This window comes from Sceloporus occidentalis, unplaced genomic scaffold (genome assembly GCF_023333645.1).
Source record: "Sceloporus occidentalis isolate IW3139 unplaced genomic scaffold, rSceOcc1.0.p SCAF_74, whole genome shotgun sequence".
In the NCBI taxonomy this organism is placed as follows: domain Eukaryota; kingdom Metazoa; phylum Chordata; class Lepidosauria; order Squamata; family Phrynosomatidae; genus Sceloporus; species Sceloporus occidentalis.
This window is the reverse complement of record NW_028317054.1, coordinates 4,702,928-4,720,279: the sequence shown is the minus strand read 5'-3', so window position 1 is coordinate 4,720,279 and position 17,352 is coordinate 4,702,928. Positions and strand designations below refer to the sequence as shown.

General features: G+C 39.8%; 1 protein-coding gene across 1 annotated transcript in view; it reads left to right on the top strand.

Annotated features, from left to right (window-relative positions):
* The window catches only part of LOC149285994 (dual 3',5'-cyclic-AMP and -GMP phosphodiesterase 11A-like), a 106,871-nt gene extending 95,128 nt beyond the window's left edge, over positions 1 to 11,743 (top strand). The window contains exons 16-20 of the mRNA XM_089494682.1: positions 3,378 to 3,455; positions 5,810 to 5,873; positions 7,112 to 7,186; positions 10,501 to 10,584; positions 11,540 to 11,743. Coding sequence (XP_089350808.1) covers positions 3,378 to 3,455; positions 5,810 to 5,873; positions 7,112 to 7,186; positions 10,501 to 10,584; positions 11,540 to 11,743 — 505 coding nt within the window. The remainder of the gene's footprint in view (positions 1 to 3,377; positions 3,456 to 5,809; positions 5,874 to 7,111; positions 7,187 to 10,500; positions 10,585 to 11,539) is intronic.
* The last annotated feature ends 5,609 nt before the right edge of the window (positions 11,744 to 17,352 follow it).

Sequence of the window (17,352 nt, the reverse complement as noted above, 5' to 3'; positions counted from 1 at the left end):
CTTGTCCCCCTAGCATCTAAACTGCTGGAACAATTAGCTTATAATCAACTAATTTCACAGAGGCTGCACTGACTAAAATGACTAACTACCTCCTCCCTGCTAAAAGGCGATTTCTCTCCAGCCTTTGATACAGTTGACCACCCCTCTTTCTACAAACAATTTATGCTCATGGCATCTGTGACACAGCTCTTTTCTGGTTAAAACCTACCTCTCTGACCGTACCTTTAGTGTCTCCTTCACCAGAACTTGTTTCTCTCCCCTACCACTATCTGTTGGTGTTCCTTAGGGCTTGGACAATTTATATCTTCATTGAGTTTCCAATGCCACCTATATGCAGATGACACTCTAATCTAAATATCCTCTTTTGAACTTTCACGCTCTCTTTTAACTCACCTCACTGACTGTTTTACTTAAATTGCAACATGGATGATATTGCATTACCTGAAACTTAGCATCTCCAAGACTGAGCTTATGGTAATTCTGCCATCCGCTCCACAATTCCTGACATCTCTATCACTCTTGACAACTCCACTATCCAACCGACAGACCAAGTTCACTGCCTTGGTGTCACACTTGACTGCTCTATCCTTCGCCCCTCACATACAGTCTCTCACCAAATACCGCTTCACCTGAAAAACATCTCCTGAATTCGCCCATTTCCCCTCTCACCCTCACCACTTCAATCCACCCTCAACACTGTAGCTAGATTAGTCTTCCTCTGTTCCCTTTCCTCATCAAATGCTCCTCCGTGCCAATGCCTCCATTGGCTCCTCAGTCAAATTCAAAATTCCTTACCCTGACCTACAGAGCTCTTAACAACTCTTCAACCCCGTATATCTCTATACTCCCTTCCAAATACACCCCTAACCGCCCTCTTTGTTCCTCTCAAGACCTTCTTTTCTCTACCATTATTACCTCTTCCCACTCCCGCATCCAGGATTTTACTTGTGCTGTACCCCTTCTCTGGAATTCCTTTCCTTGTTCTCTGAGATTCTCTCCCCCCGTGTGCGAATTTCAAAAACTCTCTGAAAACCCATAACTTTTGAGAAGCATACAACCTTTCCTCAAAACACTCTCAGCCAGCATCCTGTCTAAGCCATCTGAACAACCTCTACAGCTCATCCTGACTGAACATATTCATTCCCATCAAAGCAGTCTTCTATTGTTTAACTTCCCCCTCTACTGACTAGATTGTAAGCTTGCAGTAGCAGGGCCCTTTTCTCCTTTTGTACCAGTTTGTTATTGTCTGTGATTTTAAATTGATAAATTAAACTACTATATAGGAAGTTCTATTTTATTTCATTATATTTTGATACACTGCATTTGAATTTTGTTTTAGAAGAAGATCATTTCATGAGGGAAAAAAAACATTATGTTATGATAAAATATACATATTGTCTAAAATGTCTTGTTATGGTGAAGGGGACATACCAAGACATTTTAGACAATGGTATGCATCCAACATTGTGGGAATGGTTTGGGGAAGACCCTTTTCTATTCCAGCATGGCTGTGCCCCAGTGTACAAAGCAAGTTCCATAAAGAAATTGTTGGATGAGTCTGGTGTGGAAGAACTTTACTGACGTGCACAGAGCCCTGACCGCAACCCCATCAAACACCTTTGGGACGGACTGGAACAGAGATTGCGATGCGATGCCTTCTCGTTCAACATCAGTGCCTGACATCACAACACTTTACTAGATGCTCTACTAGATGAATGGGCACAAATTCACACAGAAAAAACTCAAAATATTGTGGAAAGCCTTTCTAGAAGAGTAGAAGCTGTTATAGCTGCAAATGGGGAACCAACTACATATTAATGTCTATGTTTTTGCAATGTGATGCTATAAAAGTTCCTGTTGGTATAATGGTCAGATGTCCCAATTCTTATGCCCATATAGTGTACATAAAATAAATGCTACTGTATGTAAAAACACGAGCATTATCCTATGATATATGTCTTTCAAACAGCTATGTAAAACAAAAGCCAGAAAACATTTAAACTGGTTTGTAGAAACACTGCAAAAAGACATTTGGAGCAATCTACAGTCTTATTCAATATAGTGAGAGGTACCTGTACTTTACAGCAGAGGGAGAGTAGGGCTAAAAAACTGTTTTCCTTCAATCTGTTCCTATGCTGCTCTTATCGCTTAAGAACTCTGTGTATGTGTAGATTAAAATTGTCTGTGAAGCTACTGTGAAGGTATAGGCAAAGATGAAACCCTGGCCTCAAGTAAAAACAAATCTGGTGCCTGGTATTTGATTCCAACATGTTTTGTGCCACACACCCCAGCTAAAAGCTGATATACCGTATTGGCTCGGATATAGGCCGCCCCCGTATATAGGCCGCACCCTAAAAGTTTGGTGCTTTTTTAAAGAAAAAGTTTTAAAAAAGCACCAAAAAAACATGCTGCCACTCTGACTCTCCCCCCCGAGATATGCTGCCACTGTCCTCCCCCCGAGATATGCTGCCACTGTCCTCCTCCCCCCTCGAGATATGCTGCCACTGTCCTCCTCCTCCCCCCCGAGATATGCTGCCACTCTGCCCCCCCCAACTTACCAGAGGAGATTCCCGGGTGTCTTGCGGGGCCGGCGGGGGACATCTACACAATACGCGTACACAACTTCCGGTGCCGGCACTCAGCTGATGTGCCGGCACCGGAAGTTGTATACGCGTATTGCGTAGAAGTACCCCGCCGGCCCCGCAAGACACCTGGGAGTCTCCTCTGGTAAGTCTTGGGGGCAGAGGTAAAACGCATCGTGCGGACGGTCACCGGCTGCGGCGATGCGGGTAAACAACCTCCGCAGCCGGTGACCATCCGCACGATGCGCTTAGACAACCTCCCGTGCCGGCACCCCCCCCCCGTGTATCCTAACCCTGCATGGCGCCGGGACTGCATGGCGCTAGACCCCGAATATAGGCCGCACCCGAATATAGGCCTATATTCGAGCCAATACGGTAAATATTTAGCAGTAAACCTGGTTTCTGTAGGGTCAGTTCATAGTATATCTACAACTACAAGCCCTTTTGGATATTACAACAAAGGTTAAGTTTTACATAGATTATTTGGCATGCTTATATTCTTTGTTGTTTTTCTCCCTTTCATTATTCCCAGTAGTAGATTCTGCCCCACTTTTACCAAAGTTGAATTAATGAATCAGAGAAGGACTACCAAAGTGAGCAGAAGGACATTCCTGACCGGTTACTCTGATCTGAAAATTTCCAGTTGCTACAAGATGCTTTAATGTATATTTTGTGAAACCATTTATGTATATATTGTAAAAACTGGGCAGCACTTATAGCCCAACTGGACTTTTTTCTGGGCAACATATGACACCTCCTAAAATGATTAATTGGGTCAAGTTTTGTGTTTTTCAGGAAAAGAAATGAGTTCTTTGAACTGGTCAGTAAGGGAGAATACAATTGGAATGTTAAAGATCACAGAGTGATATTCCGGTAAGTAAAAAAAAATATTCTACTGATAGTTTATTGGCCAATTTCTTCTTTCACATGGGGTTTAAACTATATATAAACTGAATGTGAACGTGTGCAAAGATAATATGTTGATAAAAATATAAACTGAGCAACAAATCATAAAGGGGATTGACACAGCACTTCTCTAAAGTGCTAATGTTTGCATTATTTGAAAACATGGTTGTATTTAATGTTGCTTAGGATACATTAGAATTGTCAAATAATGTTTTAACCACATTAATAGATTAAACCCTTGACTGATACAAGGATTAAGGACATGTATGTCTGTTTTTCACATAAAACAAACATCGCCAGGAATTTGCAACTGCAACTTTAATATGTTAAGAAGGAAATGAAAGCCAGTGCTTGCAGTTTACTAATTTACTGTATGTGATTGGATCATATGATGCATACATCTTGCTCAACAGATAGACTAATCCTACAAAAACCTAGGCTGTTGTCTAGGTGCTCCGAGGAAGGAGAAGGGACTGTCTTGAGCCATCATGAGCAATATAAGCCTGTGACAAACCCTGTAGCACGAGGGCCATAAATGTCACAGTTAGTGATCTTCAGCACAGTCCTCTAGGGCTATAAGCATACCAGGGACCACTTCTCCGGTTCTCCAAGTCAATACCTGAAAACTTCGGGTCGCGACACACCCTGCCATTTCCCATTTAAATGGTGGCATTCCCCATGATGTCAGAGGGAACGCCCACTGACATCAGCGGGAAGGCCCCGACAGCATCAAGAACGCACCGGACATTATCAAGGAATGCCCACTGACGTCACGGGACCGTGTCCCACAAAGGAAGGCTCTGGGTAGCCGGAGCTCAGAAGTTCCCAGGTATGGCAATAAGGCTCAAGAACATTGACTTGTAGCAAACAGTGCTTTATTTCCAAAAGCTCAAGTGAAACACTTAAAAACAAAATCATAAAAGACACCAACCTAGCTCCCAATTGGAGCACTTCGTAGTTATACTATGCTGGCCCAGACTGACCAACCTAAAACACCCACTAACTAGACTTCCCAGCCAGACCCAGCTAAGCAGGCTCTGGAAAACCTCCCCCAGACAACACACAGACAGGTATTCCCTCACTTGGCTCAGGGATGACCTTCTCCAGGGCATTTCCTTTCCCTGGGAGCAAAGGGAGACTTCCTCTTCCCACAACAGTATCTCTGATCTCAGGTTCCAGGGGTTTTAAGGCCCAGCACCTCTACCTGATGCAGGCCCCATAGGAATCCCGGACTGGATCCTGCATACCTCCAGCCTCTTGTAAAAGCTGGTATGGATTTTCCACTGGAAGGAGGAATGGAGCTTTGGCCCACCCTTCTCTCCAATTACCCCACCCCAGGGACCCATATGCATGACTTGTATAGCACCTGTGCCCAAATGTCAAACAAACCATCTCCCTGGGGGTTTCAGCATCACAGCCGATGCAAACATATTCTGCCCCTGAGTTAAACTAAATGTATGAGTGGAAACCTTGGGGCCCTTATTGGGTTGGGGCCATTTATTTTTTCTTTCCATAAATCAAGTAATTTCCCATTAAATTACTTTAAAAAGGTTTTAACAACTTGGAAGAAGAAACATTTAAGAAGAAAGTGACCCACCACTAAATATTTTTACTGTACTTTCCTTGAAAGCTTTAGGGTTTACATGGATTGCACAGTTGCTCCAAGATGCTTTAGGTATGACTCCCAAAATATATATTTTTCTTTCACAAAAAACCCTCTAGCTAATGAAGGAGAAATCTCTATTTTAGAGATTGTTTTATGGTGGGAAATTAATTATTAGCTGTTGGTCACCAGTGAAGTATTTCTAAAATGGCTCATAGTCTTACTATCAAACCATATGAACCTTACCTATGCTAGAAAGGAAATGGGAGAAATCTACGTCGCTTTGATAAATGCTAAATATTTATTTACATTAGTATGTTTTTCCGCGTTGTGCAGTGAGTTTATATAAATATAAAAAAGGTTTATTTTAATGGCAAGACAAATAGACTTGTAGTACAATGAACTATTAGTGTTTAGTTCTTAAAGAGTCATTGTAGCAGGTTTAATGCCTTAATAGAAATTTCAGTTTTTCCTACCAACCTCTTTGTGGAAAAAAATAATTTTGTGAATACACTGTATGTATGTGTGTATACACATGTACATATATTTTGTATATGCATGCATAAGCATGTATTTGTGTAACTTACACATGGAAATTTCAGTTCTGGCCAAGAATCAATACTTATGGCCCAACCAATGACTTTTAGAAGTCCATTAATTTTGCATTTCAGATACACATAATAATGAAATAACCCTAGTTAATTTATTTTTCTTTCAGATCCATGCTAATGACGGCATGTGACCTTGGAGCTGCGACCAAACCATGGGAGATTTCAAGACAGGCAAGTGATACTGTATTGCAGAGCACATGAAGGCCATTCAGATGAGCCTTCTTTAGAGTACTTTAAGTGTAATGCTTATTTTTAGCTTTTGCCCAGGCAAATCAGTAATTTAGTAATATGCATTAATCAATCCAGTAAATAATCTAAGCAACATCGTTTTAGAACTGCAGAGTAAGCATGTTACATGAACTGTTAAAAAAAACACTTTTTAAAAGTTAGTATATGTATATACCATATTTGCTCGATTATAAGACGAGGTTTTTTCCAAAGCAAATGCTCTGAAAAAGACCCCTCGTCTTATAATCGGGGTCGTCTTATAATCAGACCTCAACTGGGTCTGACTATGAGACTAAGATCCAGATCCCCCGCAGTGATGCAGGGGACCTGGATTCTCCTGTTTTAACCCCCTTAATGCCACTCTGCCTCCAGAAATGCCTTTTAACCCTCTTTACGCCACTCTGCCTCCTGAAATGCCTTATAGCTCCCTATATGCCACTCTGCCCCATAATATGCCCTTTAACCCCCTAAATGCTAGAGTGGCATATAGGGGTATAAGGCAATTCTGGAGGCAGAGTGGCGCATAGGGGGTTAAAAGGCATCTCATGGGGCACAGTGGCATATAGGGGGTATAAGGCATTTCTGGGGCAGATGTGCATAACTGGGGGGGCAGGTTGAAAAAAAGGAAATAAAAACAAAATATTTTTCTCAATCATAGCTTTTAGTAAAAAAAAATTGTTCACATAGTTTACATGAATTAATATTTACTGGTAAAACTTTTTCCCTATAGGGTCATCTTATATTCAGGCTTTTTCTTTTTTTCATAAACTAATATTCAGATTTTGGGGGGTCGTCTTATAATTGAGCAAATACGGTATATATATATATATATAAATCTTATGTACTAAGTGTAGTACTAGTTGGAATACAAAGCAATTGGGGTTCTGAGATACTTCTATTATAACTTTTTCACAAAGCTAATGTTCCTGCATTATAGAAACTTACAAATCATTAAGTAAAATGCTTTCATATCCATCATATTTCGAGGTTAAAATTAACAAATACAAAAAAATGTGGATTAGAGACATAATTAGAAACAACATATTTAAGCAGAATTAAAGAAATATAAACATATTTACATTTTTCTTTGAGAATTAAAAAAAAAAGAATACAACGGCTTTGTGCAAGTATAATAAGTAAGTTATTTAAACTATATAACAAAATTATCTTTTTTGTTCTAGGTGGCTGAATTAGTAACTAGTGAGTTCTTTGAGCAAGGAGATCGGGAGCGATCAGAGCTTAAATTGACTCCGTCAGTAAGTTTTGTTTGACACATTTGTTACATAATGAGTGGATGTCTGCCAATACAACTTAACTTTTATTGTTAAGTGCTAACAATAGAATCAAATAATGGAACGCCCTAAAGTAAAGTAGAAGTAATTAAAACAGATGTCCTCAGGACCCCCAGTTCCCTTCTACCCACTGCCCATAAGTGTAAGGGTGATGAGTAATTAAGTTACCCTTGAAGTGGCATATGCCCACGTATACCCCTGTCTCCCTTATCCATTGCTAATGTTAACCCCCCACACTAAAAACAGAATAGGTCTGTGCCTCTCATAGGGGGTTTTGCAGATAATTTAACCTCCACATCACCATTAGCAGTGGATTGGGATGGAGGTATATATGGGGAATGGCATATATCAATTTATTGTGTGCAATTTATTGTCTGCAGTAGTTTCGTTCAGTCAGTAGTTAGCTACTGACTAAATCTAAAAATGATTTAGTACTTTCTTTAGTACTGTAAATAATGTCCATTAATTGGAACAAACAATTTGCATGTATGGAATTCATTTTACTGATTGATTACTCAATGTGCATGGTTTAGTTTTGGAAGCAAAATTTAAAGAGGTATTTTTAAAGGGTTAAGTTTCTACCCCCTTAAGGACTCAACTTTCAAGGTTTAAGAAGACATCCAGTCTCAATTTTGCAGGACCACCGCCAGCAACAACACTACACCAATGGATACACACATTTAGTCTTATGGTACAGGACAAAATTTCCCACATAATTAGAAAAAAACTTTAAAGAATTGATCCATAAGAGTAAGGAAAGGGATTGAGTCACAGCAGGGGCAGGGCACGGCACAAAGCAGGCACAGATAGACAGACACATTCAACCATATAATACATAACTGAATGTCCCTCTAATATTAGGAAAAAGAACAAAAATAAATCCCTAACATGAGGAAGGAGATTAACCCCTTAAGGACAATGGGCAGTCCCTAAACCCATTGAAAACAATGCATTTTGAGCCTGTACAAAACAAATTAAGGGGTTAAGCCACATCCCAGTAAATGTTCTGCACTAGACTACTTGACACTAGACTTGGGCACCAGGGGGCTCTTCGTGTTCGTCTTCGTGCTCGTCTTCGGGGGGAAAAAAATCTTCGGATTCCGCGAATATTCGCCTGTTCCTGTCTTCTCTTCGGGCGAATATTCGTGGACATTCTTCGTGTTCGGTTTTTCTTCATTTTCCCGGTTAAGGGGTTAATACGGGGTAGACGCAGCTCTGGCGCCAGGAGTTTAAATGTACGTATGAGCAACTCTATTGGTCGTCAGCAGGGGGCTCGTCTGCCATTGGTTGATGGTAGACGAGCCCCCTGCTGGCGACCAATAGCGTCGCTCGTACAGACTGCTAAGCTCCTGGTGCCAATAAAGTCGCTCGTATGGACATTTAACTAATTGAACAGGGAGGGAGACCAGTGGGATGTGCCGGGTAAGTTGCAGCATTGGGGTTTTAAAAGTCTGTACGAGCGACTCTGTTGGTCGCTCGTACAGACTTGGGGTTTTAAAAGTCTGCACGAGCGACTCTGTTGGTCACTCGTACAGACTTTTAAAACCTCAATGCTGCAACTTACCCGGCACATCCCACTGGTCTCCCTCCCTGTTCAATTAGTTAAATGTCCGTACGAGCGACCAATAAAGTCGCTCGTACGGACATTTAACTAATTGAACAGGGAGGGAGACCAGTGGCATCTGCAGGGTAAGTTGCAGCATTGGGGTTTTAAAACCCCAATGCTGCAACTTACCCTGTGGATGCCACTTGTCCCCCTCCCTGTTTAATTAGTTAAAGACCAGTGGCATCTGCAGGGTAAGTTGCAGCATTGGGGTTTTAAAACCCCAATGCTGCAACTTACCCTGCAGATGCCGCTGGTCTCCCTCCCTGTTCAATTAGTTAAATGTCCGTACGAGCCACTTTATTGAATGCACAAGTCTACTTGACACAGTATGGTAGATAAATTAATCTCTCACTCCCATCCACCTGTGGCTGCTAATGATAAGTTTTAAAACATTTCTGAACATGTGATCTTCCACCATGAACATAATTGTTCATGTAATTTGAATGGTGTGTAAATATAATTTGTTTTATCCTGTAAGTGAACTCAAACTACATTCAATATTTTAGTTTTTTGGTTTCCATTTTGCTGTCTGAAAGGTATCCTCTCTTTAATCTTTACTGTAGGCTGTAAGTGTTTGTTCATATTTGTTATATCCAGCATCATGAGAACCTTAGCTATGCCCTGTATACAGTCAAATCCAAATGTGAAGCTCCCATTGCATTTTGTATTGCCTTTCCATTGGGCCCAGGTCCAAAATGTTGTATCGCTGAAGAGATATTTCCTCCTTAGATGGGCTTAGTTCACTCAGAGTAGTCTTTAGTAAATACTAGACTTGGGCACCAGCCAACTCTTCATGTTCGTGTTCGTTTTTGTGGGAAAAAAATCTTCATATTCCCGTTCCTGTGTTCAGTTTGGGCGAATATTCATGTGTATTCTTCGTGTTCGTTTTTTTTCTTAGTTTTTTTTTTAGAAGGGGTTAATATGGAGTTAATGCATTGCAGCAGCTTTGGTGCCAGGATTTTAAAGGTCTGGATGAGCAACACTATTGGTCGCCAGCAGGGGCGCCCTCTGCCATCAACCAATGAAGTGCAGCTGCACTTGTGCCCAAACTCAGCCTGGGGAGACCACTGGTCCAATAGAGTCACTCGTACAGACCTTTAACTCCTGATGGCTGAACTTGGCCTTCAGAGGTTCCAGGAGTTAAAGGTCTGTGCAAGTGAGTCTATTGGTCGCCGGCAGGGAGCTCCTCTGTCATCAACCAATGAAGGAGCTCCCTGCCAGCGACCAATAGAGTCGCTCGTACGGACCTTTAACTCTAGCCGACTCTAGGCATTGGTCTCCGTGCTCCAAGAGTTAAAGGTCCATACTCTATTGGTTGCCTGATTGTTCGTGTTCGTGTACGTTTTGCCACTGCCATGTTTGTTTCGTCGGTATTCGTACTGAACAACATAAACGCACCCTTCGTGTTCGTTTTCATGTTCGCCCGAATATGAATGCACAAGTATAGTAAATACAGACTATTTTTAAAAGCTAATTAAAGTGTGAATAAAGGAGATACACTGTTCTTTGAAGTAATAGTTGGGGGTAATTTGCTTGTTCCATGAATTAGTTATCAGCATGATGCTTTATGGAATAAATGAGGCTTTTACATAAGCTTTTACTATCCTTTACCATATGTATTGTTTTCTAGGAACACAAAAAAATTATTTATATATATATTTTTTTTTACCAGGCAATTTTTGATCGAAATAGAAAAGATGAGCTTCCCAGATTACAACTAGAATGGATAGACAACATTTGTTTGCCTCTTTACCAGGTATGTTGTACACCACCTATCCATGTGACCATTTTTTAAATAATAAAGCTACAGTATGTGAATCTGCTGTCTAAAAAAGAAGTATAAAAATTCATAGTCAAGTATACCTGTCCCATACCTTTCAATTTTATTATAATTCTATGTAATCCATTATTATGTATTGAAATTACTTAGATGCAGCTCTGTATTTTAAAGGCACTGTTCCACAGTTTTTAATTTAATTTTTTTGTAATTAAATGTGCATGGCTGGGAACATGTTAGGTTTCACCAGCAGAGGGAGTGTTCTGGTTAGTCCGAGCCAGAAAGCTCCCGGGGATGTAAATGTGGCAATAGATTTTTTACAAGAGTACTTGTTACTCAGTAGTCACTGATTAATCTCCCAGAGCTCAAATTCAAGGAGCATGCGTTAATTTCCTCAGAACCCCTGGATATGAACTAAAACTCATACAAGGCAATATAACATTATTTCAAACTACAAATCATTTTATGTTTTTGCATACATATGTGGGTAGAAATTAAATGTGTTCATTATATTTATATAATTAAAAAACAAAATTAATAAAAGTTATAATAACTGAAAAGAAAAAAATGAAATTAAGAAATCGATCCAAAGGAAACGTTTTCACTTTACCCATGGGAACTATATACTTTTTTACAAAAGTTCAGCTTTTCTTTGAATTTTGCTTAATGCGACAAGATATGAAGTTTTAAGTTCATAAAATTCCATGTTATAAAACTACTAACATTATCACGTTATAAACAGAGAAAGACAAAAATAAATTTTATTGCAACATATGTTTGAAATTTAAATATTGGAAAAATAAAGCAGATGAAAGGGGATTGTTTTCCAAATACTGAGACTTGTACCTATACTAGCATACTTTGTGACAATATTGCAGGAAATACTATTGTAGAGCTGTTATCTTAAACCGTCTATATTCTTTATATTTTGCAGTCCCTGGTGAAGATCAATCGAAAACTTAACCCCATGTTACAATCTGTTGTTGCAAACAGAGCCAAGTGGGAAGAAATGCATCAAAAAATACTAGCATCTCAAGGAGACCCTTCCTCTTCATTTACTTCTCTTTCTCCTTGTACTTCTTTGCCCACTCCATCTTCCTCTCCACAGTCAGCTTTAGAGAGTCATTTGAAGACTTAAGTTTGCAAATATGTTTCAGCCCATGTGTGATAATTATGTTAATAGGCTGGTATAAGCACAGCTGGTCACTTATGTTGCCACAGCTATGCTTTTACAAAAGGAGAATACATCCTTGTCATGGTTTGGAGGCTCAGCGAATTTAAGATGAAGAAAAGGGAATTGTGAAGATACATGCGGTGGCGAGTCTGAATAAAAGTTGGTTACTCATGTTTTTAAAACCATTTACTGTTGCTGTGCAAAAGATGAGACATAAACTCAACTAAAATCATGGAATGCACCACGATTACTGCAATGTACAATATAATCCTTAAATATAAAAATGTGCTGAAAAAATGCATATTTTTATTTAGTTTGCTTTTCCCATGTATTTATATGAAAATATTGTTCCTGCCCTGTGCGGTGTTTATTTTTGTATGAATTGCTTGCTTTCCTTTTCAACCTTGTTCCTTGGTTTATATTGGATTATTTTGCTTCTCTGCTTAAAATTTGTGAATGCAAAACAACACTACAAGAGCAGCTTACTTACAAACTGTCCAAAGACCAAACAAACTATGCAGAAAAATACAAGGCATGTATTAAAAAAAAGGCTTTTTAAAATGTTTTTTTTTCCAGTTTAATGTTTGGAACCTTATAGTCTAGAATCTTATATTGACTGATTTTAGTTGTATTTAGTTATTGTTGTTTTTCAAAATCACTTCACATACATTTCTGATTGTATAAAGTAATGGAAAGATGATGGAAGTGACTTGTCTATTTACAGTTTTTGAAGCACCCTGCCCAAATTTGTGGTAATCTTCAAGATGCCCGTTCTGTACAGGTTACAATATATTCACTTTATGATTAAGTATCGTAGGGAATGGGAGATGTATTGGTCATGCTGTTGGAATATTATTATATGATATGTCATAGTAATATGTGATATTATTCCCTATCTTTATAGTTTTACAAATTGCTAAGCACACAATAAAGTTTAACACTCTTCCCATTTTTTTTCTTAATGTATAATATTGTGCATCATCCAACCCCTGTTTATATTCGGTCAGGTAGGGATAAGTGCAGAATTGCACTGGACTAAACTCTAACTACCTCATTTTGCCTGTTGAATATTTTTGTACGATCTATTCCTCAAAAAAAATCAGCCATGTTTCTGAACCTTAAATTTGATACTTTAGAAAACTCAGGTTTTTACAAGGCAAGTATTAGGCATCCTGTAAATGATTGTCCTTGGTACTCTAGGGAACTCATGAATCCTGTGCTTCATTACTTACTACCTTTTTAAAAATCCCTTTGTTCTTAGCATTGTTAGGCATGGCATCTCCTGCACTGTGGGCTTCTATTTTGCCACCAAATTTTCCCTATGGTTTAACTAGCACAGTAATGGCTGCCTCAAATCATTCATTATACCATTTCAACTATACCGAGTACAGTTACAGGACTAAAATTATACTGCAAACTTGTGCTTACTATAAAAGTTAAAACAATGAATGAGAATAGGCCTGTACCAATACAATTTCAGTTTATAGGTAGAAGCTCCTTTCCAAAAGCAAATCTTAAAATCATTTAGTGCTCGTGGCATGCACTATAGCATTGTTAGTAACAACTGAACTAAAGTTTTAAATAAAGAGAAATTTGGTTTGGAGAAACCAAGAGAAAAAATGGCTTGAAAAGGTCACTTTGTATAGATTAATTTCAGTTAGGTAACACATACAACTAAGACATCGGAATTGTTTGAAGGAGTGTAGTCCTTTTAAATCAAGTATATATTACCACAAGGTTGGGCAGTAGTACATGAATATTCAAGATGCTGTTAAACTTCAACTCATAACACCTTCAACGAAGTTAGAGAGTTAGAGAGGCTTTTTATGTGAGTAGCAGGTTAGAGCGCTCTTTATTCCCAGTATCATAGGGTTCAGAGATTACATACAGCCTCTTTTAGATAGATGTAAAGTTTAAAACACTCTGAAAGCATATATGTCCTAAGCTCTGGCAAAGTTTTTTGTGTAAAGTTTTTGTGATGTTATTTGTAATTCGAAACTTGGTCGATAGACTTTGTCTAGTCAACCCATGAGCTTTTTATTTTTTTTTGTTCTTCACACTTTTAAAACAAAGTATCATTCACGGCTGGACTGACAATGATGGGGTAGCTGGCACTTTTAGGCCAGCAGGATTCCTGATGAAGTGCAGCTGATGGTTGGCTATGTGTGACCACATGCTATATTTTTATGCAAACGTAATGTGTAGCTGGGCATATTTAAATTCTGCAACCAGCAGTGCCTAATTAATTGTAACAGCTATATATATATATATATATATATATATATATATATATATATATATATATATATAATATAGATCAGTAGTGTGAAGCTGTTAGCTTTATATCATTTTATTTAAACATAAAGGCCCTTGCTTTTTCCTGAATGAGACCATCTCATGGATTAGTGTAAATTAATGATTGTTTACTTTTCTTACATATCTATTAATAAATAGGTACTGATATGTTGCGAGATACGTTAAAAAGCCTTTATTGAAAGAAGTGTGTATAGCTTTGGCAATTAATTTTATAGAAGATGTCCTAAAGAATGATGCTTGAGTGAATTCATTCCAGTGTGAAATTTTTTTGGACGTAAAACTAAGCCACATAAGTTCAATGTTTGAATATGTGTCCTCGAGTGTGACCTAGAAATTGAAGACCTTTCTCACATGATTTAAGAAAACATTTAATAGATCACATCACAATATAACATATGGGTGTTATTGAAAATAAAAAGGCCAGGGTGCCCTAGTGATTTCACAATATGCAGTGTATGCTTATTTATCTCACATAATCTTTTTTGACCCTTAAATATTTAGTTTCAATGTCTGTTCAGTTCTGCATGTTCAAAACTGCATCTTCTCGTTTTATAACAGTATTGTTTTTATGGCTATATAAGGCTGTATGTATATTTCTACTCGTGATGCACATGTACAGCATGCACAAGTTTAATATGCACTTATTTCCCTTGTAACATTATTTAGAGTCACAAATAGTGACCAGTCCTAAGATCTTATGTCTCTGCTTTGTTTCGTTTGAGTAACTTCAATCCAGATTTATGCCAGTTCACCTGTAGTTTTTGGGGTTTTTTTCTAAATCAGTCTTTGGCTTTAAACAGCATGTTTTCAAAATGAAATTTCAAGATATGTTTTTACTTTTATCTCACAGAAATAAATAACTGAATTACACTATATGTTGGCCTTTTGTTATGCATTTTTTGGTCATAATCACAATTTATGTGACTTATCCACAGAGCACACTACTTCTTAGTGGTAATGGTCCCAAAAACATGTAACATGTGGAGAATAGGCTCTACTTAAGGTTGAGCAAATTATATGATATACCAGAACAGGCCTGGACTGGGACAAAAAATAGGCCCGGGCATTTCAAACTGAGCAGCCCATTTTTATGAAAAAACATATATGTACATATATATACATAATACTTGGTCATTCAACATGGGAAGCCTGAAGCCACAATTTAGTACAACACAATACCTTATCTTTTCCACTAAATGATTTCAGGGCCTTGAATGTTTTGTCCCCTGAAGTCACTGCAAATTCAGGAGGGCATTTTATCTCTGAATAAGTAAAAATGAAATAGTTCCTACTGTAAATTAAGGAAACAGATAAGCAAACACACACACACCAGGACAGGCTTTTCCACACCGACACCCAGACACACACCAGGACAGGCTCTGCCACACTGACACCCAAACACACACCAGGACATGCTCTGTCACACCAACATCAAAACACACACACAGCAGGACAGGCTCTGCCACACCGACATCCAAACACACACACACACACACACACACACACACACCAGTACAGTTAAAAAAAGAAGAAATGGTTCAGCACTCAACTCCAAGGAAGCTGGGAGCTAGCAGGAAAAAAGGGCAAAACAAAAACAGAAAGCATAACAAAAATAGCAACGTTTGGCCGAAACGTTGCTTTTTTGTTTTGCTTTCTTTGAATAAAGTAACCTAAGGATTGGAAGCTGATTGGAGTGCTGGGGTTCTTTTCTGTGTTCAAACACACCAGGACAGGCTCTGCCACACCAACACCCAAACACATGCCCCAGGAAAGGCTCTGCCACACTGACACCCGAACACACACACTAGGACAGGCTCTGCCACACTGACACCCAGACGCACACATCAGGACATGCTCTGCCACACTGACACCCAGACACACACACCAGGACAGGCTCTGGACAGGCACACTGACACCCAAACACACCAGGACAGGCTCTGTCACACCGACACCCAAACACATACACCAGGGCAGGCTCTGTCCCACCAACACCCATACACAAACACACACCAGGACAGGCTCTGCTACACTGACACCCACACACACACACCAGGACAGGCTCTGCCACACCGACACCCAATCACAAACACCTGGACAGGCTTTGCCACACTGACACCCGCATCCGGAGGGTTTCCATGGACGGTTTCACTTATCTGCCTGTGGCATCTTTGCCCCCAAAACAGCTTGCCTGTGGCAACTTTGCCACCAAAACAGCCTGCCTGTGGCATCTTTGCCACCAAAACAGCCTGCCTGTTGCATCTTTGTCCCCCTTACACATCCGTGCTATCACACACACATATTCATTCACTCTTTCACAAATATTTATTCACTAATTCACAGATAATCATTCACTCATTCAGATATTCATTCATACATTGATACTCATTCATTCCCTCATTCAGATACTCATTCATTCCCTCATTCAGATACTCATTTACATATACTCATTCACAAACATTCATTCACTCACTCCTTCACATATACTCATTAATTCATTCTTTCATTCAATCTCACATACTCCATACAGCCTCCCTCACCCCCTTACCTGAACTAATGATGTACGCGCCGCTCGCAGACTTCTGCAGATCTGCACAGGGGAAGCAGACGCGCAGCAGGGTCATGTGACGTACGTGACGTACTTCACATGGTTCCGTTGGATTCCTGCGTCCCCCTGGCGGTAGAAGAGACGCTGCTCACGCGCGTCTGCCAGGTAAGTAGCGGGCCCGCTGCTAGAGTTGCGGGCTTAAGGCGCAGGTGCCCGGGCCTGTACCAGAATAATCAATGTGCTCTGTAATGGCAAGGGCAGCAGTGAAGTCCCACCTCTGGTTGTCAGCTGCAGGATGTTGTTCTTCTGATTCTCCTTGCATCTGGGTTCATACACCCACCAGCCATAACATTATGCGTAGGTCCCTCTTTTGCTGCCAAAACAGCCCTGACCCGTCGAGGCATGGACTCCACTAGACCTCTCAAGGCGTCCTGTGGTACAGCTGACGTTAGCAGCAGAACGTTTAAATTCTGTAAGTTGCGAGGTAGGTCCTCCATGGATGCATCCTAGTGTCATATATTCTTCAGGTAAGCGACGCACAGGCATGTGTTGTAAAAGAAAATGTGGTGATTCATCAGACCAGGCCACCTTCTTCCATTGCTCCGTGGTCCAGTTCTTATGCTTACATTCCAATATAGGCTCTTAGGGCAGTATAGGGGTCAGCATGGGCACCCTGACTGGTCTGTAGCTATGCAGCCCCATACACAACAAA